This window comes from Eupeodes corollae, chromosome 1 (assembly GCF_945859685.1).
Source record: "Eupeodes corollae chromosome 1, idEupCoro1.1, whole genome shotgun sequence".
NCBI classification, from domain to species: Eukaryota; Metazoa; Arthropoda; class Insecta; order Diptera; family Syrphidae; genus Eupeodes; species Eupeodes corollae.
In genome coordinates, this window is record NC_079147.1 from 202,801,367 (window position 1) to 202,827,227 (window position 25,861).

Here is a 25,861-nt window from a genome sequence, read left to right on the forward strand (position 1 = left end):
TGATAGAAAATGGTTTTCGACTCAAGTACATATATATCTTGAGAACAAAGAAAAATATTGACTTTAAATTATTCTATTGTACACAAAATATTGTTATTATTATTTTGTTTAGGTTTTAGAAAAGTCAACAGACTGAAACAGCTGGGAAGCTTTCAGTGTGGGTTAAATGTTTTAATTTTATTTTTTTTATGCGCTTCATTTTCTATCAAATTTAATTAATATTAAGCTTTAAAATCGAAACTGACACTCTGTTAAAAAAAGTTATAAGCAAATTCATAACTATACAAATATATGATATGATATTTAGCGAAACATTGTGTATAATTTTGAATTTTACATGAACCATACATAATCGTATTTTTGAACTAATTTATGAGTGTATAACAAACAATTACATTAGATTAGGGTTTATGTAAATACACAAACCCTGAGCTACACAAATAATGTGAAATTATCAATGGTACAAAAATATTCTTACATTAATTTGTGAACTTTATATCAAAAGATGTTGAAACTTGTGTATGCAATACATCAATTATAAAAAATCGTTGGTGATTATAAGACTCTGTGGTTCAGATTCCGTATGACTGAGGTTTAATAATGAAAAACTGCATTCCATTTAAAAATACATTTTCGAATTTAATTCATGATTTAGTTGAAAAATTACCTGAAACAAAAGGAAAATACAAATTTTATTCAAACTTTTCAAAGATTATTTCATAATATGAGACATACCTGTATCTTGAAATTTGTAATTTTGTTTTGTTGAAGAAAACTCTGAATAAACACTAAAAGAAAAACACTTTCCTGAAAAAAACACACATTTCCTTAACAGCAAAAACGCCTATCCACTATTTCATCAACTGAACAGGAATCCGCACCAATTACACAAAATCTGATGATATTCATTAATATTTCATTTCAAAAATTCAAATTTAACCGACGTCGTTTTGTTTTTTATAAACTACCTGTAACTTTAAGCCGAACGCGACGACGCGACGCACGACGACACCATCGCACTCGCACGACATAAATTTGCAACCAAAAATTACTAAAATACACTTTAATTCACTATATTTAAAACATTTCATTATTAAACTTTAAGATATTAACACTTTTTAACTTCAAAACCTGCTCGAATAATTTATATATTAATTTTTTGCGGAGCGATTGCAGAACCTGACCGAACACGAAAATTAATTTGACGAACTAAACACGACAACGAGCGGACTGAAACTGAAGCGAAACAAACAAAATCACATAAGCCCCATGATATGCAATGAATTTTATAAAATTAGATCTCTTGTCTTTTCGAATAACGAAATTCAGTTATATTTAAATATTTAAATCTTTAAATTAAATACAAATAGAAAAATCTAGTGTAATGTAAAATGTTTAAAAATAAGATTGGGTTCGAAATATAGATCTTGATCAAATATATGACAAAACATCAAATAAAGTCAACAAAATGAATGGTTGATTATGAGGGTAAATATTTGAGAAGATAGAGTCTTTGCGGACTTTAGAAGTCGGAAAGATTCCATTTATTGAAATGTTCCAAAATCATTCTCAAAAAATCTATTAAGTTGTAATTGAATCAGAATCTTGCATCGAAGAAACGGTCTTGAAAATGTTTGGCTCTTAGCAACCTTTTTTATAATAAGGGGTGTTCTTGCAAAACGGTGCCATTTTTAGGTAAGCTTATTCTTAAAAAAAGAAATTGAAGAAATTTAGTGACAAAATTTAAATATTTTTAAGATAAGTGTTTTATTTTCATTTGGATTTCTAAAAATGTTGATTTAGTGTATTTTGTTTAGACTGCTTTGCTGTCTTGACTTACTCGAAATTGGAATAGTAAAAGTCGAGAAAAACGCGATTTTTCTATAACAGCTTATAACTTATGTTCGTACGTTCAGGATACCATTTTTCGTCGTCCATAATCAAAAACCAGTCGACTTCTAATTTATTTGGTTATACAAATAATAATAACATATTTTTTTACTTGCGACATATAAGTAGGCAAGTTGTGCATTCGTAACTCGAGATTTTAATCAAACAATATATTAAGATACTAGAGTAGTCAAAAAAAGTAGATTCCTCGATTCCGCCCGGTTTGTCCTGTTTTTCGGTTTACTCTCCTACAGCCTGAATAATTGGGTTTATTGAGTTCAAACTTGGAAGTTAAGGTTTTGAGCAGATTCAAGGCGTTTTTAAGATCAAAACTAACAGAAACCCCTATACAATTTTTTTGGTCAAACAACGAAAATTCATTTTTGAAGAAACCTGTACATTTTTTTTAAATTTTCCCTAAAATTTTATTTTTTTAACTCGGCTTCTTTTAGTAACAAAAAAATATTTTTGTATTGCTCCGGAGAGGTACCGCTCAAAGAACCTTTTTTTAGTTTTTTAATTTTCTCGGCAACTTTTGAACCGATTTCAATAATTTTTTTCTGAACAAGCTCTTATATTGCCTTAACAATATTTGATTATAACAAGTACAATTTTTTTCTGTTTAGATTTTTTTAAAAATATTGATTTTTTTTTAAATTCTATATCTCAAAAACGGTTCAACATTTGTTTACGAAATTCAAATGTAGAGCGTATATTTACAACCAGTAAACAACTGCATACCAAAAAATGTTTTTAGAACAAAATTGAAAAATTTTATACATATAAAATTAAATTAAAAAAAAAAATGGTCAAACGATTTTCGAAAAATCAACGGTTTTTTTATTTATAAAATTCCATTTAAATTTTTGAAGAAAAACTTATTTTTCAGGTAAAATTTAAATCCTAAATTAGTTATATTTTTAAATAATTTTACTTGTATTAAATGTAAGCCCCTCTAATTTGCATGAACCCGAAAGAGCGCATTATTTTTGACAAAATTTTAATTACATTCCTATCTTTTATCCAGATTAATGCATTAGGTACATATTTATGTATTTTTATAAATATTTATTACTATTTTAAATACCAACGATGACCGTGTAGCGCCAGTGCATCGAATTAACGAATATGTTATGTTTAATCAACAATCTATTTTAAAGTGTCTATCAAGAAATATTATGTTGGTACCTTTCTATACATAATTTTAAAATATTACTCTTTACGAATAAGGTTGTTTGACACATATTTTACTTGCCTTCGCCTATATAAAAGAATAAATACTTAGTGGAAGTTAAAGAAACGGGCCAGAAAAGGTATATGTACGTATTTTCTATTAGAATCACTTGTTCAACGTATATACATTATGCCTATATAGGTGTTACGTACGACCTCTAAAACTACTGCTTACGTGTCACTTCGTAACTAAAATTCAAAATGCACAAGAGCCTGACTGTAAACAACAAATGAATAGCTATTTCTTGTACCAGTTCGAATGCATGTCTTTTTTTAAAACTTTAACAAAAAAAATTAACAGAAGGTAATAACTCCATGTTTGCACTGGAAACTTGTAGAAACGAAGGAATGTGATTGGATTGTAGTAAGTGCCTTATACATATTAATAAAACCTTACTTTATTATCATCATAAACATGTCCTTATGTATCTATCGTTAAGCGGAGCATGCCAATGAACTATTCTTTATCCGTTTTAGACACCTACCTAACTACACAATCAATAGGCGATCGCTTAACAATTTAAACATACATGTTCTTTCTCTTTCTTATCTTCAGATAATTTATTTTCCATCCTGGTTCTTCTAATATGAAATTAAAATAAAGCTATCCAAAGGAAAAAGCTTTGAATGAACTAGTTGAATACACAAACAATTGTTTCCGTTAAGTATGCTACATTTTTTTTTTCATTTTCGGGATGAGTTTTCCTAGGATGAGTTGTGTCTTGGGATGAAACTGGCTTACCGACAAAAAATGGTGTGTATTCGATACGTTCATTCAAATACACAAACCATTTTACTTAACATAATATTTTTCGTTCATATATTACGACAAAGACGATTTTGTAAGCGATGTAAAGTAGACTGATAGTTGGTGTAGTTTAGAGGGTTTCCTAGTTTCAGTATAAGGCAAAGAATAATGAGGTTCCATACATAGGGCGTGCTTTTTTACGACCATATCTTACAGATGAGTTGGTGGATGCTCCTATGCAATTTATCTCCAGCTCCTTTAAAAATGATGGTATTCAAGCCATCTGATGCATTGACTTTGTTAGACTTTAACATATGAAGATACGGCAATCTTAACTTCGTCTAAGTCGGTAAGACGGCATTGTTGGCTTGTCGTTTATATTGAATGGATCATCTTGCCTGACTATAGAATTCGGTTCGTCTTCACCGTTATACAGTCTGAAGAAGTGGTCTTTCCATAATCTTTGCATTGACCGCGGTTTCACTATGATGTTTCTTCTTTCCTCTTTGCAGCCTTTGGTTCGAGGTTTATGTACTTGTGAATTTCGTTTCACCTGCTCATTAAACTTTTAAATTTCTGAATATCTGGGACCGCATGCTTCTCATGCTCTCTATTTTTCCTTCTGCGAAGTCGGTGTACCTATTTCCTCTTCTGTTCATAGAGCTCGTGACCAGCAATCGTCCTTCTATACAGCGCCGCCTTGCGTGCCTCTTGTTTGGTTAAAAATTGGTTTTCGACTTAAAATCTAGGGACGCATCGAACAAAGAAAGATATTGACTTCAAATTTATTTATCGCACACAAATATTATTATAAATATTTTATTAAAGTTTTAGACAAATTGACAGACGGGCGCGAATGGAAAGTAATCAGTGTGGGTCGCTTTCCTTCCTCTTTTTTTAATTCTATTGCATGGAAGTTAGGTTTACACTTACTGACTTACTTAAGGTGGAGCCAGAGTCGGGGACAGAGCTGGGCATCAACTAACAAGTGTCTCCAGCCAGCTCGGTCCCTGAGTCACGGTCTTCCTCTAGAAAGCAGCGCAGTTCATTTAGGATTGGATTTGAAGAATTTTTGGTCTGGAGCGTTGATGTCCACTTGCTCTACATTACCCAGCCATCTGTCGTTAAATTTTAATTCTTTTAACCGGGTCAGTGTCACTGTACAGCCCGTACAGGTCGTTGTATTTTCTTCTCCAACCAACAACAACAATTACCCTTCTTTGACAAGGGCCAAGCCTCAGCTTCGTAAATTAGAATCGGAATGATGAGTGTCTTCTATATGGTGACTTAAGATGCTCGAGAGAATACTCTACTACTCAATATGCCATCCGTATAAGAAAGCAGCGATTAGAAAGAGTTATTCTCCGTTTGATTTCAGCGCTTCCATTCGATACCCACTATCTTTTCATCGAAATTGGAAACAACTTAACAGAACCTTTCGATGTCAAAAAAGGTTTAAGACAAGGTGATGTGCTGTCATGTGACTTTTTTAACATCGTACTTGAAAGAATAGTGCAGAGCTCACACGTCAACACTAGAGGCACTACCTTTCAAAAGTCTGTCCAATTACTAGCATATGCTGATGACATTGACATAATCGGAAGAACTCAGCGTGATGTCAATGGGGCTTTTGAGGCAAAGGCGGCAAAAATGGGTTTACCGGTTAGAGGGCAAAAAAAAAGTACATGCTTTCGTCAAGAAAGGACCTACGACACCACCAGCGCTGAGATCAAACGCAGAATAACTCTTCTTAACCGCTGTTTCTTTGGGCTAAGAAAACAATTGAATGGTAAAGTCCTCTCTCGAGGAACCAAAGTGTTGCTATATAAGACCCTTATCATCCCCGTCCTGCTACTCGGTGCAGAAGCATGGAATATGACAAAAGCGGATGAAATCACCTTGAGTAGTTTCGAGAGAAAAGTTCTTCCTGTGATCTACGGCCCTGTATGCTTCGAAGGGGAGTGGAGGAGAAGATGGAACAACGAGCTGTACGGGCTGTACAGCGACGTAGACTCAGCCAGAAGGGTAAAAGTCCAACGACTAAGATGGCTGAGTCACGTAGAGCGCATAAAAACCAATGCTCCGGCCCGAAAAGTCTTCGAATTCACACCCACAGGACAGCGCAGCAGAGGAAGACCGCGGATCAGGTGGCGCGCACAAGTGGAAGGTGACCTCACCCAACTTGGAGCGCGAAACTAGAGACATCTAGCTAGGGACTAGTTCACACAGGACTGTAGTGCCACCTTGAGTAAGTAAGTAAGTACTTAAAAGTTTCTCACTGAAATGATTTTCATCAAGCAAATCGGTTTAACGTTATGAACGAAGGCTACTAAATAAAAGAGTTAATTTAATTGCAAATTTAAATACCCAGAAACTTTAAATAATTATTGTGAAATTATCTTATTTTATTCCATAGTATCTAATTTTGTATCAATAAATAAATAACCTTGAACTAAATAATGTGGTACAAATTATTAATGTACGTAATTATATCATAGCTACATCATGCATTATTAAAAATGCTTTAATACCCTAAAATATACCTTACATTAGGTTTATATTTTGGCATAAAAGGATTACACGTTACAAGTATTTTTTCAAACAGTTTATACTTTATGCCATGGATAAACTAAGTAACTTGGACTTTTTGCATACACGTTTTAAACTTTAATCCTTTAGCAAAAAAGTAACAATTTTACCCTCTTTGACAGGCAATAAATGGAGGATTAGTAATGGTAGCATTTTATCCCCATTTTGTTAGCTGTTCTGAAAAGGCTAGTCTACTTGATGTCGTTGGTGAGTAAATATACCCTTAACCCTAAACCCTACCCCACCTATGTTTTGCCATATGAAAATCCATAAATTTCACTCATTCTTTTTGCTAAAAAATATATAAAATTTAACTTTTTTTTTAAAGCTCACATAAACCATATACGAGATGTAGCAGGCATCGACCATGTGGGCATTGGTGCCGGATATGACGGTGTAAATTTGTAAGTGTTTTGCAATAAACAATTTAATGAACAAAACTTTCTCTTTTGCTCAAAAGCGTCTGGCTTCTATTTTTGTTGCTTTTTATTTTGTATTTATGTATAAAAAAATATAAATATACTTATGTATGTCTAAAAGTAAACAACAAAAGTTACACAACAATTTGTAAGACAATTCAAAAGCAGGCATTCTAGGAAGAAGAAACAAACAATTATACGTCACAAGGGATGCATGCTGGGCAAAAACCAGTGTCCTTTTGCTCACGATGTTTGTTTTATATATATGTACATATATTTTTTGGTTTCAAGTTTAATTAATGCTCACAACCAGATAGGAATAAATAGCGAAAACTACCATCCACACACATAAATAAATAGATACAAACCAGGACAGCACTCGAATCAGGGCCAGAAATAGCATTTGTTGTGCTTGTGGTGCAAACTTTTAAAAAGTATTTTTTAAAGAATTTTTTAAGTATTGTATTTTTGTTGTTATTTTTTTGTTATAAAAAAAAGAGCTTTGTAAACTTGAAAGAGCTCTTGTAACTGAGACTTTTTGAAAATGAGTTTTGTTGTGTTTTGTGTTCTTTTGCTGTGAGTTTGAAATTGATAATAGTTTAGTTTGAGTATATGCACTAGTTTTCCACTGAAGAAACTGAATTAAAAAGATTTTTCTTTAAACAGAAGAAAAATAAAATAAAGTACAAAGAATAAAAGAATTCAAAGGCGGTTGTCATGTTGATGCACAACTTTTAACTTTTTGAACGAATATTTTTGTTAGTCACTCGATTTAAAAAAAAACCTTCATAATGGTTCAAATACTAATATCTGAAGATTTATATGTATATTTCTGAATATAAAATTGCTTGTTAAAACTTCAATACAATAGATTTTGAAAAAGTTGAGTTGGATTGTCCTTTTAAAATTGACAAATTGAAAACTGCATTTTATTTATATTGTTGGATATCTCTTTCAAATTATGATCACGCATACCGACATTTACCTTCATATTTAAATGTTCATTACTTTCTTTTGTCCTGTAATTCCAACTTGACTTGTTTCATTTCTCTCATTCGCTCTGAATTTCGTACATAACCTACTAACTTGAATGCTTTCTGAATTAATTCTGTTTGGATAATTTTCATTAATCGACTCAACAGAATATAAAAATGACTATTTGGGTTTTAAAACTCTAGAAATCAATTTTACATAATTTGGCGTTTTTTTAACAATAAACTGGAAAGAGAAAAAAGGCCAGGTTCCAGAATGTTTTACATTTTGCAGCAGTTCAAAGTAATTTTTCGATTGTGTTTTTATTGGTTTTCGTAAATCGTTTGACAAGTTGTGTTTCGTCAATTTCTTAATTTATATGTCATCATGTGTTAAAAATAGAAAATAGAGTCCGTTTACAGTGAACTCTGGTGTTCCCAAAACAGCCATCTAGCCACAATCTTTTATATTTTATTTATAACTTACTTGGTTTTGAAAATTCGTTCGTCCTTACATATGCTAATAACTGTCTTCGTCTACAAGAAGATTTAATATTATTTGTTAAAGGTCTGGTATTCTGAATGTATTTGAAAAGGTAGTCTGTAATAGGTCAACTGAGTAATTTCAGAATCATATTTCAGTATTTCAAACATAAGTTTGAAGCATTGAAATCAACGACAACAAACTTGGCTTTAATAAGTAAATACATCATAACAAATATGGAGAACTGTCTTCAAACAGATATTATTTGTATAGATTTTGCAAAGGCATTTGATAAGAATCAACCACCAAATCTTATTAAATAAACTTACTTTTCTAAGCATTCAATCTATATCTATTAAAATGGCTTTAATAATATTAAGTTGGTAGAGTTCAAGCTTCCAAAATTTGTTTCGGTCCCATCTGGTGTTCCGCAAGTTAGCCATTTGGGTCCATTATTGTTCTTGTTATTTGTAAAAGATAGATGGTATATTGTATCTATATAGGCTTGCAAGCAAAATCACCTACTGTTAAATGTTTTGAAACGTCAAGTTTTGTAGTGTTTCCGAAATTCTAATGCCAAAGAGTTTTATTATAACATTAACAACAAAAATTTAACAAAAATTTAAGACGTGTTACTAAGAAGAAAAATCTTGGAGTTATCTTAGACACAAAACTTTCGAATCATAAGCTGGGTTTTCTAAAAAGAAAAACGAAAGAATTCTCAGATTCATATTCTTTAATATGTCTTTACAATTCTCTGATAAGGTTAGTTCTATTTTAACATTGTTTGGAACCCTTATTAAAATAATTCAATAGACAGAATTAAAAAAGTTGAGAAGTATTTTACAAGACAAGCATTGTGTAAACTCAACTAGAGGATTGCAAGGCCTTCTTATTATAGTAGATGTTTGTTGTTTGGTATGCAATCTCTTTATGATCGACGGGCTTAGTTTTCGGTTATGTTCATTATGTTAACGCACATAGGACATAGGACACACTTAGGCCAGTTTAATGGCCCATTGTAATACCACATAAATCTTGAGGCTTCCTCCTAAGCTCAATAGAAGCAGTTTGAGTCCTTTACGAAACGTGGAAGGTTTATTATGCTAATATGATTTAGATCGTTTAGATCGTTAAAGAAGAATTCTCGTAGGTAATTCTTGCGTTTTTGAGCCAGAGCAGGGCATGTGCAGGGAAGATGAAGAACTGTTTCTTCCTCTTCCTCGTCCATACAGCTTCTGCAAAAATTTGAGAATACGCCTAGTCTCGTGGCGTGCTTTTCTATTAGACAGTGTCCGGTTATGACACTTATTATCGAGCTTATATGCGATCTGTTTAGAGAGAGCAAGCACCTTGAACTTTTTAAATCCAGTGTTGGCCAGATGGTTGTTGTGACTTGACACATGGTGATGTTGTTCCACCTGTGCCTGCCCTCCTCACAGCGTCTTGCATTAGCAAAATTTACAAGTAGCGATTGGTATGCCAGTACGTGCCAAACGTGGTAGGATGGGCTGTACTGTAGCATTCCTGGCGAGTTTATCTGCCTTACATTTACCTGGAATGTCTCTATGGCCCAGCAAAGGTGAATATTAAACTGTTGTGCTATCTCCATTAGAGATGATCGACAGTTATGGACTGTTATAGAGTTTATAGAGACAGAGTCCAGAGATTTTAGATAGCGGCCTGGCTATCTGAGAAAATACGGATACCAGATATTTATATCACGTTTTCTTTAAGCCAGGACAAGACTTCCTTTATCGCACATAGGTTCCGCGTGGAACACGCTACAATGATTGGGAAGGCGGAATGAGAGACTTCCATAGCGACAACCTCGAGCTTCGCACCTGGCCGAACTTCACCTAAGCGGCTTACAGCTAGCTTGTATAAGTCACAAGACTTCTGTTCGCCACAAACCATGAGTTTGACATGGCCTTGATGCCAACCCCCATCGCTTATGGAAGGAAGTGATCCTGGTAGCTCCCTCAAAATGCTAAAAAAGCCAACCGAAAGCTGAACCTTGACCAACTGCCAACGATCAGCCGATATTGTGCCATTATCATCGCTCCTGTCAATGACCGCAACCACGACTTTGCCCTTCGTGACGTCACTGAAACTGGATTGTTTCTTGATGGGATTGACTGGAGTGCTGGTGTTGTACACCCGAGGCCGTTTTGGTGTCGGTAGGGCCCCCTCAAGAGACCTTTCTCTTTTAGACGTAGAGAGCCCATTCGACGCTAGCGGTTTGATGAGGTGTCCTTTCAGCCCCCGTGATGCACCAGAGGTCTTTAGGACTTCCGCCGCTTGCCGCCTTTGTCTATAAAGGCTTTTTGAGAGTTTCCCCTCTACATTTCTGGATGTACTCTTATTAGTAGTGGTAGGACCATTTTTAACAACCCTGCCACTATTGAAATTAGTATTCATATTCTCGTTGCTACCAAAAGCAGAGGTCCCAGCAGATGCGAAGAAAAGAGCAGGCGGACTGCACAAAGATTAGCATTAAGGCTAGTTAATCCGGAGGTCGCCAGGTATCCGGATACTCCGTTAGATACTGGGCTATTTTTGTATTGGACCCCCAGCCAAGCTGATCATCGGCACGGGTCGTTTAACACCTTAGATCCAGCCCAATAAAGATGAGAGCCACCTCCTGGGGAGGAAGAGATAGGGTGAGGAGTCAGTTGATTGGAAATCATCATTCTGATATGTAAGGAAAAGATTGGGATTCGGTAACAGCAATTCAGCTAAGTTACCTAGAGTGAAAAAGAGCATAGGAGATAGGAGCGCTGCTAGCTTTTTCGCCATTACAACGTGAGAGGTGGGATGGAAGTTGGTGACATAAACGTAGGCTGGTATGCCTAGTTTATGTGGCAATGGGTGATAATTCTGGGAAGGTAGAGGGCTAAGAACATCCTTTAGTTTCAGGGCTCATCTGGAGAAAATTCTCGAATTGAATTGAATTCTCATTGACCTTACTTAGCTTCTACATCTCGACAAGTTCGACGTTCAGAGTAGAAGCAGCAAAGGTAAATATTATTTGATTTCTGTCGTTCAGAGTACACACCTCCACCTACCACCTTTTGTTTTTGAACCATCTGTATGAAAATGGATTGACTCGAGACGAAGCTTTGAGAAGAATAGCAGATCTTGCAGCTATTTGTTTGCTATATGACAAGAGATGTTAGGTAGAGTAAGGTGGCCAGTGCCGCAGATAGGGTCGTGCGAAGCGATCCGCTTATACATGGGCAAGCTGAACGTTGGACTTTATTTAATTTGTCACGGTTTATAGCTTTCTCTCAATCAGTCCACCATACTGCCACACCGTACATTAAAATCGGTCTAATTACCGATGTGTATGGCTAATGCGTGGTTCTGGGTTGTAAACCCCATTTATTACCAATAGCTTTTTTGCAAAAAAATAGAGCTACAGTAGCTTCTTTGACCATTTCTTGTACATTGCGTTTTCAAATTAGTTTTTTATCTAAAATAAGACCCAGGTATTTAGCATTGTCTGAGAATTTTGTATTGGATTTCTTTAATATAGGGAAGGTTGACAAATGGAATTTTGTATCTCTTCGAAAATAAGACTAAATCGGTTTTATGTGGGTTAACACCCAGTGCCCACCGATCAGCCCAAAGTACTGGGCTGTATAAGGCGTTTTGTAAGAGTTCTTTTAAGGTGTTAATATGCTTTCCTGAAATCGCTTTAACAACGTCGTACGCATACGCGTTCACCCTGAAACCCTCCGCATCCAGACTATTTAGGATTTCATTCACCACTAGGTTCCAGAGGAGAGCGGATAAAACACCACCTTGCGGTGTCCCTCTACTAACGACTCGTCTGCAAGAAGAGTTGCCCAGTTTTGAGTTAATTATTCTACTAGTCAGAATTATATAAATTAACTCCCCAAACAAACTCTCTACGTTTAGAGATGTTAGTCCAGATGTGTCCACGTTGTTGAAAGCACCTTCGATGTCAAGGAAAACAGCCATAGTGAACTCTCTATGGTGGAGGGAATATTCGAAGGTGCGTATTAAGCTGTGTGACGCCGTTTCCACCGATTTACCTTTACAGTAGGCATGTTGAGACAAAGACAGAAGTCTTGTATCAATACTTGTCCTTAAATTTATATCAATCAATGTTTCCAAGGTCTTAAGAAAGAATGATGATGGACTTATAGGTCGTTGATCTTTAGGATTGACTTGCGAGCATTTACCTGCAACTACACGCTATTGGTTTAAATTTTATGAGCAACTTCATAGCAAAAATATTGGCCCTAATGAACCAATAACGCGTTGCATTAGAGAAGTGATTTTAATTTACAAAAGGATTGATTTTAATCTTCATGTTTCCAGAAATATTTTTAAAAAATGTTTTTTAGATAAAGATATTTAAACTTTAAATTCTTAATAAAGTTTTTCATTTTTTTTTACAAATTTCTATTTTTCATTGTAGAAATTATTAATTAATTTAGTAGTACTTATTGAGTTTATTTAATTTTATAAGCATTTAGCCACTATAAATTTTATTATTTATAATCTTGATTATAAAGATTGTAATCTTATTGATGAAAATAGATACAAATATTTAGGGAATTGTGCAATACAAATTTTCTTTTAAATGCTGACAAGTGTAAAACCATGAGTTTTGCAGGCAAGAAAATCCAAATTGCAAAAAGAGTCGGTGGGAAGATACTTTTTGTTTTATTTGTGTAGGTAATTTTGGAATATGCCTATGAGGTGTGAAGACCTTATAAATCTATACACAAAATTAGAATTGAAGCGATTCAGAGAAGGTTATTTAGTTTTTGCGTTTTTTTCTTTATTCTCTTCACTAGTTTAGTGGAAATAATCTTCCTCCTATTTCAAAAATCTCACTTTCATTTGATCTTAGTACTTTGACAAACAATTTACAATTTTCTTTTGCTGCATTAATAATTAATGGAACAATATCATCACCATCAGTTCTTTCTTATTCAACTTGACTTTAGTTTTAGTCGGTGGACTAAACTCAAAAGACCAGTAAATACAATTTTTAACAGATCGAACTATAGTAGTTATAGCCCTCGTATTCAATAAATTAAAAAAAGTTCACTAAAGAATTTGAAACTATTAATAATATTTTGTATAACAGTTTAGATTAAAGTTAGATGTTAAATAGTCTTTAAGCATTTATACATTGTATTCATGCTAGATTTTAACGAATTAAAACAAAAAATGTACAAACTAATATTTTACTATTGCTCAAAACTAACGGTGACTTTAACACATCTATCTTTAAGAAATCAATTTAAATAATTAACTCATATGAGAGAAAAAGAAATAAAACTCACAGCCAAACACACGACCGAATTTACATAAAAATGTGACTATCAAAAAGAAATTTAAAACAAAAGCCAGAACATCTTTCAAACTCTCATAGGTTTTACGACAGTATATATAAGTTTATGTCTGAAATAAAATTCTAGGTAGCTCACTTAATACTTAAAGGGTAGTAACATATTTTTATTGGGCCATTATTTTATCTTTGGGATGTCATTTAAAAATATATAATTTCTATATCACACTAACTTGTCATAACAGTAAAAAATTCATACATTCTGTATTTTTTTTTCTTTTCTAATACCTATAATTTTTAGAGTACCAAAAGGACTAGAAGATGTTTCGAAGTATCCTTATTTATTTGCCGCCCTTCTTGAGTCTGATAAATGGACGGAGGAAGACATTGCAAAATTAGCTGGAAGGAACCTTATAAGGGTATTTAAGGAAGTCGAAACGGTAAATATCTACAACCCCCTTAATTTGCCTTATTTTTTCATATTGATGTTATGTTCAAATAAACCAACACAGATAACGAAACAGTTTATAAGAATATTATTCATGATTATCATTGAAACGAATAGGATTGAGTGTACATTATTACTTTCCTAATTTCCACCACTGATTTCAATACACCGATAAGAATTAGTCTTTTTTTTATAACATACGAGTATATTAGAATCAAAGTCAGGAAATATACATATTTATGTCATATGTGTCATTTATGTAAAAAATACGGCACCAATCGTAATGTCACCAAAGCAATTGCACGTCAATTTATCTTTTCCACATAGGTAATTATTTTCAATTTAGCCGTAAACGCTTTATTATCAAAAACACAAGGATCCTTGGAATAAGCTAAATATAAGCCCTTAATAAATAAAAACCATCGTTTTCGAGTTACAAAGATGAAATGGTATTGCTATTAAAAATGATCAACACAAAGATTTAGTATAGGCCAAACAATTCTAACGGCGGCGGCGGCACAAGGTATAATAAATTATACAAAACAACGGCAAAGGAATTTTTTCTGCTGTGTTCAACCCTCTTTCGTTTCAACACCGAGACACGACACTAACACCAATTATTTTTTCTCGAAAAGGTTAATTTCTTGCAGTTAATACAAAATTTTATTACCAACCATAATTCGTATATTATACGAGAACGAGTGTTGCGAAAAGTAAGGTCAAGAATTCTAAATTTGTGTGGCTCATATTTTTGTGTGCTGGGTTATTATTTTATTTATCCTAATATCACAACACCACCTGCTTAAATTAACTTATGTAGGAGTAGGACACCTCACCCAGCCAAAACCGCTTATCAAATTAGGAAAGTTTTCGAATACAACTCAAACTCATTACTCACTCAAGTGAATTTCCTCGTCAGTGGATTTCGAATTAATTTCTTGAGAAATAATAATTAAATTCATAATGTTAAGGCTGCAAACATTTGATTTTATGGTTGCCAAATATTTGTTTTTTTTTTAGACTTATTTTTGTTGGTTTCTTATGATTATTTCTTTATATTGGTTTAATCAGCATATAGTATACTCGTAGCACATGTCTAAAATAATTTTAAAAATAATCGGGCTATGACGTGAATGTTACCATTTGTTCTGCCTAACACTATGCGGACTGTGAAGAATGGAATAAATCGCATAACTCTTAATGACCGTGCGTGCCTTAATTGCGTGGGAGAAATCATTTATTTTGTACCTGTTACAAACAATGTGATGTGACCAACGTTAATATCGTAAATATTGAGTAAATTAATAATCTAGTCGTTTTCAATAAAAAAAATACCATGTGTTCGGAATTTGTGTGAAATGTTCAGATTAGAAAGCTTTTAGTAAATGACTTTGAGCATGCAAAACTATTTTTTGCATTCTTTAATTGCTAGTTGTCCTTATTGTATAATATATAGGATACAAACTAAAGGGTGGTTAAATTTAAAGGCACGGTGTTGATTTTTAATATAACACATATATATTATTTAGAAAATTATTGTCATTTCTTTTTAGTATGGTTCAATTATGTATTTCACAAAATATCTGATGAGTTTCTATGCAGTTAATATGCCGAACTATCTCATCCTTTGCTTCTTGAATTGGGCTGGCTTATCAACGAAAGAAGTTTAACTGTGTCAATTCACATGATTTTGGCGGCCAGTTGACATCTTCACCACGTAAGATAACACGGCCACTGAATTTGTCGCCATCCTGTTGAAACCATATACTGCCAAAAGTTCCTTATACCATCTCACGATAGCGAACGTAACCTGGTCGGTATCATTGTGGAAAAAATACGGTTTGATAATGACACCCCCCTATCAACCGCAATCACTCTTCCATTATCATTTACCAAATGCGTCATGGAAATTCTGCTTATTGACGAATCCACTGAGGTGAAAATGTGTCACATCTCGTTATTACGGACGATTCCAATGTTCACAATTCTTCATGGCTTTAACATTCGGGCCAGACAACACTAGAAGGAGTGTGTGCTGAGACCTTGGCTGAGTTGAACCACCTTAACTCAGCTGGTCAACGAGCTCACTCCAATATCGGACGTGGTAGGTCGAACAGAAAACACTCTTGACTTGTTTCTTACATCTGACCGGAAGGAAAACCGGAAAAAGTTCAAACAAGCCAGGAATGCCTGCAACGCCCATATTCGACGGACCACATTTATACAAGACAAACAATTACTTCAAAAAATCCTTCAATGTCCCAAAGGCAGTAAAAATTGTTGGTCATTTGTTAAAAATGTTAGGAATTCTTCTTCTTCCTCGGTTGCTACGATCGTTGTCAATGACACTCCATTTGTTAGCTCTAATCTCTATGCTAGGCAGTTCGCCGCCAATTCAACGCTAACAGAAAGGGTAAAGACTTCACCTGTCATCGAGCGCGTTAGTGCTGTTATGGGGCCAATCTTTTTTTGCACTCTTACTGTGGCGAGAGTCCTAAAAGATCTTACCATAAATAAATCCGCTGGTCCGGATGGTATCCCCTCTATTGTTTTGAAGAGATGTTCTTAAACGCTGCCAAAACCACTGCGTAAGCTTTTTCATCTGTCGTACTCCTCAGGTCTTGTTCCGAGCGGATGGAAAACCGTATTTGTCTGGCCTATTCCCAAAAAAGGCGAATCTTCTTCACCGTCTAATTACCGACCGATTGAACTTACATCCCTTCTTTCTAAGGTCATGGATACGCTGATTAATTAACAGCTCAAGAAATATCTCGAAGATCGAAAGCTTCTTAATGATGACCAATACGGCTTTCGTAGCAATAGGTCCACTGGTGATCTCATGGTTCATCTCACCGACAGTGGATCAAATCTTAACATCGCTTTGGAGAAAGTAAGATTAATGCGCTAGATATTTCAAAAACATTTGATAGGATTTGGCATCAGGCTCTCTCATCGAAAATGCGTGCTTTCTTTTTTTTATGAATCCCTCCCTCATTGGATTAGTAATTACCTTTCGAATCGTTCAATACAAGTTGTTTTAGATGTATCCAAGTCTGACTACCACAAAATAAATGCTGGTATGCCCCATGGCTCTGTTCTATCTCCAACACTCTTTCTCGTTTTTATTAATGATCTCCTGTCGGCAACTTCTATTCTAATCCCATACATTGTTTCGCTGACGATAGTACTCTTAGCTTTTCATATTTTTTTTTTAAAGTTCACACCCACTTCTTCGAATGTGGAACTGCAACGACAATATGATAAGCTCATTAAATTCCGACCTATACATTAATTACTATACAATGGGGAATAAAAACCGCGTGGGATTTAATGCTTCGAAAACCCAATGCTGTCTTGTATCGTTAAATCTTGATTAACCCACTTGCCGTTATTAAGAGACTGAACATCTCGATATTTTCGGTATGTGTATCACCAACCACCTATGTGGTACGATCGCATACGCGATGTTGCCAAAAATGCGGAAAGATGTTTTGGTTTTCTAGAGCTCCCATATCTAGGCTGGTGCTCCTGAAGCTTACATTGCCTCTTGGACAATGTTGAACGTAGAGCATTTAAATTGGTTGATGAAATTACCATTATAAGATCATTTACATCGCTTTAACATCGTCGAAATGTTTCTTGTATCACTATATTTTACCGTTATTTTAACGGTTTATGTTCTAGAGAAATAGTAAGTTGCATTCCTGCCCTTAAACAGCTCAACCGTAATACTCGCGCTTCTAGGAATGCTCATCAATATATCCTCGAGCCCAACTAACAAGTACTGAGATTCATTCTTTAGCCGTACTAAGCGAATGCGGAATGCCTTGCCCACATTCTTTCTTTACCAGCCATTGCAATATTCAGGAATTCAAAACCAATGTGCACCGCCACCTCCTATCAACCCCTCTCTCCTTTTTCTAGTGCTCACACAGTGTCTACATAATAAGGGTAGAATTATTCCCTTGAGTGGGCACTTATTATAAACGCTTTTAAACGCTCATTTGGACGATTTAATTGACCGACAAAATTCCAAAGCGCACGATATGCATTTTGATTCGAACACCTACTTTCTTAATAAGCCTGAGTAATTTTAACGCTTTGCTCGATAGTGTATCTTTTCATGGTTCAAATTCAACATAGACCCTCAAAATTTAACCACCTTTTATAACCTATTTATTTTATTAAATGTGTGTTTGCGTACGTACTTACTTGGATATTGCCATGGGTCTTTTAAATACATTTATTTCTTACCAACTATTTCAAAGTAAATGCATGTTAAAACATGAACGAAGTCCACATGGTAATGTTTTATTTTTTAACTCCTTATAGGAGGTTTAGTCACCCTTATTCATTATTTTATCAACTTTTCCGGAAAAATATTGCTGCGAAGATACAACAGCTCTGAGGGCATATGCTACTGATTTAAAAGTTAGCAAACTGTGCTTAACTGCCGGGCAGAATTAAACATAAATTTCCTTCTATCCTGGTGTTATCTCAGCCCACTCAACAAAACCATCCGCTCATCAATATGAGAGCTGCAGTGTAGTTGCACGATATCGTATCTACACATTATTTATATACATATCTACCAGTACATGCCATACATATTTTCGTCCTCAGCAGTCCTTGCATGAATCCCACATGCGATGAAGTTATACACAGAGAGTCGTTGTTGCTGTTTAGTATGTAGATAATAATTTACAAAAATAACTGAAATAAAATTGGTTTTCTATAAGTACTTAAGTAGGTACCGATATGTTTGTACGTTGTAAGTGATTATGAGGCAGAGCTATGAAACCATCCATATACGCGTACACGTACATAACTTAAGCTGGAAGGCACCTTCTTTTCTTGCCATCGCGCCGCACCGTGCGCCCGTTCAGGCTTAGACATATTCGACGATAGAATCCTATGCTCCTGGCGTTTCGACTTTGGAAATTGATGAAATTCCTCGACGTCCTTTGGCAAAATATATGGATAATATGAATGTCATCATCAATCAAAGAAGAAATGAAAAAAAAAGAAAATTATATTCACACCACTGTTATTACCATCCTCCATATTCATCACAGCAAGCACCATTTACAAACGAGAGTGAGTGTATGGGACAAAAAGGAACGAGAGAGGCATGATTAATTTTACTTGAGGTTGTTCTCATTCTCAAGGCGTGAGTTTTAGGAAATAACTTCATCTATCTACTCGTCACGAAATTTTCCTCCAAAGTTTCTTTTTCTTTTTGCACATTTTATGTGGATTTTATCATTTTCGGTCTATATATGAAAACCTACACCATTACCATCACCACCAACGACACTGACACCATGCGCCAGGCCAAAGAAAAAAAAAAGAAAATCTGAAGGAAAACCAAAATTAGAAAATCCTTGACAAATCGAAAAGGAAAATGATTCGAGCATATAGTGAGCGTACCGTGTGTACATATAACGCCTGTGTGATGTCTGTTTTTCAAATGTACTCACTCACCGCTACGTATATACAGTGTACACCGCCCGCCGCCGCGCCGGCCGCCACGCAACCGTCGTACAGTACATATGCTGTGAAAAAGTCAAAATGACAGCAGATTAATCTCGTCATAAGGTTTGCCTCATTACTCATCGTCATAAATATATGAACGAAACGAATGCCGCATGTTATACACTTAAATAGGATATGTGTGTGTACGAGTCCTTTTGGATTTAAATCTTAATTTTTGTTTGTTTTCGTGATTATGATAAGATGTTTAAAAGAGGAAGTTCTGATATCGTCGTGGTTTCGTGTTGTAGGTGGTTTGTCAAGTATTTCCAGACATTATTATCGTTGACTTTATCAAATAATTACACAAAGATAAAACATGTGCGTGAAAGCAGAAAGTTATTTGATTAATTTTGGTAAAAATTATGCTCGTATGTATGTTTATACAGATCTTCGTTTTGAATTCACATAAAGTCGGATGTTTTAAATGAGATAAGCGGAAGCTTATTAGACTTTTTAAATTTGTACTGGTTTTTTAAAAACATTAATCGATTGTTCATTTATAAAAAAAAATTAATTTTAATTTCACTTATTAATCAAATGATTTTTGTGTTAACTAAACGTCAAAAAATGAATATGACGATGGACATAAAGAAGACATCGACAACATATGCTCGCTGCATAGTGTTGCCATAAGAAGTGATAAATTGTGATATTAGTTTTAACTTTGTTGTGTTTTTGTTAAATTATTTTAAATTGTTCGTTTATATATCTTTTTATTTGTGTTATTTATTTATTTATTCAACTTTTCATAAAAAAAAAAAAAAATGTAACAAAAGTAAGAAAATAACAATAGAAATAGTTCCACACATTGAAACATATATTTTAAATCTTCAGCTAATAAATTTGAAAAAATCCCTTGAAGAAGCTATTTTCCGCCAACGAAACGTCGGGTAACAGAAGATGAATTAGTTTTGTATTAATTGCATCAAGAATATTGATCATTAAAACGCAATCAAACAAACATTATATATTAAATCAAGAACTTATGATCCAACACCCAAACCCATAAACGTCTTATGGTTTTTTGTTTTAATTAAATACGTTTTCATAAAGGTAAATGGAGTTAGGATTTACAAGTCGAGAAAAAAATTAAAACAATTTTGTCTCTCTAAAACATCGTTAACACAGTTTAAGCCTAGTACGCATATTGGTACAAATTAGAGTGATACTATACAGCTTTAATCACATACATTTCTCAAATCAGATGACAAATGTACAGGGTTATCCATTTTGTGGTTTCAACAATAAACTTATGTATATAAAACACATAAAATATTTTTTTTTAAGATATTTCTTTTTTATTAAAACTCATGAACGTTGTCATTATGTGCAAAGCACAACATCATTTAAATGACCACCAAGCAAATTTTCGAAAGCATCGCTTCTTTTGAGGTAATTTTCGACCACTTTTTGACACATATTGCACGGTATCTCAGTTATATAACTTGAAAAATTAAAGGTTTATCTGCATAACCACGGTCTTTCAAGTAACCCCACATAAAAAGTCCAGCAGTGTCAAATCGCATGATCTTGGTGGCCAGTTAGTATCGCCACGACGATAAATTACACGACCAGGAAATGTCTCCTGTAACAAAGCCATATTCGCTAGAGTTGAGTGACATGTGGTACAGTCTTGTTGAAACCACATATTCTCCATGCCGTATTCTTTAACAGCAGGCCATAACATATGACCATAACGCTCCGAATTGACGATGACAGGCGTTCCATCGTCCTTTTCAAAAAGTAAGGTCCAATCACAACTCCGGACCAAAGACTGTCTCAAACAGTGATATTTTATCTTCAACTACTTGAGGCTTTTCAGAATCTCAAATACGACAATTTTGGTTATTAACATACCCTCCGAGTGCGAAGTGTACTTTGTTGCTGAAGAAAATTTTGTTCGAAATATCGCCTTCCACCACCTCAAGCACCAACTCGACGTTGTGAATGGTCAGGTGGCTTCAGTTGTTGTGTGAGTTGTTGTGGTGTAGGTGTAGATCCAAATACGCCATACAATTTGCGTAAGACATTCCTTATTCCTGAGAACGATGAAGAATCGACACATTCGGGTCTTCGGAAAGTTTGCAGGTTTCGAAGTGCTCTAAAAAACTTTCTCCGCAGTTTTAAACTGCGTTTTGATAAACTGAAAAAATTGTCGTTTCATCTTCTAAAAATAACTAGGACATATTGTGGTCAAAAATAGATATTGAATGGTATCCCATATAATTTAAAGGACTTATTTAAAATGAATGAATTCCATGGTATTAAGATGAGAGTTCTCAATTTAATTAGGGTGCGACGACCAAGTATTCAAAGATTATAAACAATTTAAACACTTAAACAAATCCCTTCTCAAAAAAAATGTTATAGCTGTTTTGTTCTATAAACTACAGAAACATAATATGTACTGTACATATTACTCTTCCAAATAAAATTTAAATTGAAACACAAACTGCAGATTGTTCCTGTAATTTTATGCTCTGTAAATCGAGAACTATTGTTGAAAGAAAAAAAAGGTGTCGTGGAATAAGGCCAACTTTTAAAAATAACAATTTGACAAATTGAAATATGGCCAAATTATTTTGCGAAATAAGACCAACTAGTTTTTAATTCCACTTTGTTTAAGTGTAACAAGACCAACTATTGGAAATTGAAATAAGACGTTCTTGAAATTTTGCTATTTTGTTTGGCTTCATTTCACGTCACCAAAAACGGTATCAAGAATTGCTACCAAGTATGGAGATAAATTTAATCAAATATAAAAACAGTTATCCAAATTGGTTAAGACAGTCATGACTGTTTGCAAAATTAACTTACAGTATTTGATTTTTTTCTTTACGGGAAAAGAAGAAAGCATTATTTATTTAGATTCCCAAATTACACTGCCACATTACATGTAATACATTTTTAATTGTGTGATTGTGTGATTTATTTTTATTCACAGATAAGAGATCAAATGGAACTTCAAAAAGTCTTACCTGCAGATCAGTCAATTCCACCTGAAGATATAATGGGCAGATCTTATTGCCGTTATCAAGGACCAAGAACATGATTGATGACATTAAGATTGATTTAAGAGCGCACATGTATTATATACAACTTTGTATAAATCAAAAAAGAAATATGTATAAGATTTTGAATTAAGGTTAAGATTTAACAAAAATCAAAGTCATATTAGGAACAAAATAAAAATGTAAATACAATTACAAATCTTCTTATTTTTAGGGAATTGTAAAAGAAGAACACCGCTTGTAAAGACATATACTGGTTAAGAAAAATTAAATAAGTTTTTTTTTATTTTTTTTCCAAAAGCATGTAAAATATCACACCAAAAATAGGAACGTAACTTAAAGTATACCTACGGCTATTACTATTTAGTAGTTTGTAGAGTAATAAAATGTATGTAGTTTCAAATAGTAAAAAGAAAAAAATTTAACACAATTATTTATTTATAGCAAATCGAGGACTTGTGTCAAGAATGTATTTAACTTATACAACAAAAATAATTATTATGTAAATAATGTATATCGGGTGATTGTTTAACTTAGCAATACATTTTTTATTCAATTTTTAATTATAAATTATTAAAAATAACAAAAAAAACAAATATTTATCAAAAGACGTTATTTAAAGAAAAAAGGATAACAACTATATTGAATAATTAAAAAACAAAAAAAAAAACGACTTCAAAAATTGTAAAAATTATTAAAGACCAAACATGGAAAATATATTAATTCGAAATAATTTAAATCCGTTTTTCAATTGCTCAATTTGCTCTTTTAATCTTCACTACACCCCAACCCCAAACAGGAAAGAAAATTATGCTGTAAAATTCAACAGTTAATCAAAAGCAAAACTCAACTTTTGACATTTGTAACAGATGTGAAATGGTACTCTACGGAAATAAGAATTTCTTCAGATAATTTATTTGAATGTCAATTTACTTACTTTTTTTCCTTTGTGTAGCCTTAATACTGTAATTATGCTCTTGTGTATACTCACTTAGGGAGTTATGTACTATATACAAATCTACTTAAAAAATTATTTGGGTAGGTAACTTGAATTTGATTTTAAGTGCTTGGAAAAAGTTGAATTTGAATAATACTGACAATTATGGTTCACTGGGTAGCAGATTGTCAGACTGAAGTTTAGGGGATCAAAATGATTATGGAATTATTTTTCTTTTCAGGTTTTAAATAAAACAGTTAATAAGGAGAAAAATCGAAAGTATGTACATTTGAGGACTTGAATGGGTATGAATTTGTCGACTCATAAAAAGTGTACCGAAGCAAAGGATTCTTTTGCTTTCGATGAAAGAGAAAAAGAATTTCCTGTAAGTAAATATCTTTTCCATTAATTGCACGCCTACTCACTGTAATTATTTTAAGGGTATTTAATGTTTTCTAAAAAAAATATGGAGTTCGTTTTAACAGTAACTGGTACGGCTACACGAGCTAACGATGCTTACTGCCTGCTGGGTTCCGATATGGGAAGAGAACTCATTTATCCCACAGCAATTTTCAGGAACCGTCAATTAATATCAAAAATATAATGATTTTAACTTTTTTGGGGAAAGATATACATACATCTAAGGTTAAGCTTTCGAGAATTTATATAAGGCCTTAGGAGGGTGGCAAGTTTTAATTAGCAACTCTTAAATTTATTCCTGACAGAAATGTTAAAGTTAAACATTTAAGCCCATATAAGTAAAAGAAAGTCAACAAAAACTATGTTCAGTATTCAGTTCGTATAATTTGTGGAATATGATGAATAGGGTAAAACATTAAAATAGCATTGAGCAAATAACAAAGAACATGGAAACGAAATTTATCAAAAAAATTTCGCTTCACTTCAGAAGTTGATTAATATACGTATTGCAGTGGAAGTCTTTGAATTTTGAAGGCGATGTCGATGTTTTTCTGTGACACGCAAAAATTGGTGAAACATTTTTTTTTTGTTTAAGACCTTGAATCGGTGTTAAAGAGGGAAAAAAATCTTATGAGTGCATGCGGTAGGTAGGTACCTACTTGTACCCTTTGCCTGCGACCAAAAGGTGGATCGGAATACCTTGGAGGTGAAACATGAATATGGAGTGCACCAAAAGCATCTAGAAAGAAAATGAAACAAAACAACTTTTAACAACTTCAACCTATTCAAATGGCAGCTCTATATTTTTGCATCGTGCTCAACCGAGTGCGGTTTATTTCTTCTTTACGTTCTGTGCATTGCGTAGGTTTGCATCTCTTGTCATCCTAAGATGCAGGCCCCTAACTTTTTGCTCTTGAATACAGCTAAACATTTTATGTAGAACCACAACACTATATGAAGAATACATTAAGTGTTCGGGTCTGTTTAAGAATAGCACGCATATTTAAAGATTTAAGAATATATACAAGTGCAACCTACATTTTAAACACCATTTAATTATCAAAAAAAAAAAACTTTTTTCGAAAATCTTTAGAGCGTTTTATATAAATTAGTTTTGTATAGACACAATTTTCAATTCTTTTTTTTTTAGAAATATGTTCGGTATGCAGTTACTTACATGTGAATTTCTATAAAAAAGTTGGACAATTTTTGTGATAAAGATTGTATTTGGGCCGTGATTGTTGAAAGTAGTATAATTTCCGTTTGTCACATTTCAAAGTATTCAAAGGTTCAATTTTGTATGTAATTGTTTAAAAATAAAGATAAATGGTACAAATTCAGACGATGCGTTCTAGATTTTAAAAATGGTATTTTTTTTTAATTTAATACAATTTGTTGGGTTGAGTACGAAATCACCAATTACAAAATGCCATCTTACAGAATCACGAAACAAAGAATTCCTATTCACAAAATCCCGCCGTTTCAATACCAAATCAAAAACACTGCATGGATTTTTTCCTTTTAATGAGAATCACGGTGAACGAAGTTTCGTACCGAATGTTCAATACGAAGAAGACCAAATTCACCGTTCGAAAAAAGTATATACAAAATGTTTATTTCGAAAATTATTCAGTTCTAATCTTTCAAGAACTCGGCTGAAGTAAGATTTTTTAAAGAGATATAGTAAACTTTTAGTTTTTTTTTGGTGGGCTGTAGGTTGTCTTGAGTTAATTGTAGTTTGGTTAGGTGTAGTGGTGTTTTTTGGGAATTGTATTTTAATGTGTATTTTGGACTTTATTTTAACAATTTTTGGAAAGCAGCATTTAAAGAAAGCATTTAAAGTT

The 25,861-nt window shown here is 33.6% G+C and overlaps 1 protein-coding gene across 2 annotated transcripts in view; it reads left to right on the forward strand.

The window, feature by feature from the left end:
* The window catches only part of LOC129941378 (dipeptidase 1), a 114,235-nt gene extending 90,829 nt beyond the window's left edge, over positions 1-23,406 (forward strand). Inside the window, exons 8-11 of one of the 2 annotated variants that reach the window (XM_056050004.1) lie at positions 6,583-6,667; positions 6,789-6,864; positions 13,968-14,106; positions 22,594-23,406. In XM_056050004.1, the coding sequence (XP_055905979.1) occupies positions 6,583-6,667; positions 6,789-6,864; positions 13,968-14,106; positions 22,594-22,701 (408 nt within the window). In that variant the 3' untranslated portion in view covers positions 22,702-23,406. The remainder of the gene's footprint in view (positions 1-6,582; positions 6,668-6,788; positions 6,865-13,967; positions 14,107-22,593) is intronic. The other variant, XM_056050003.1, reaches the window with a different exon arrangement.
* Positions 23,407-25,861: the final 2,455 nt, after the last annotated feature.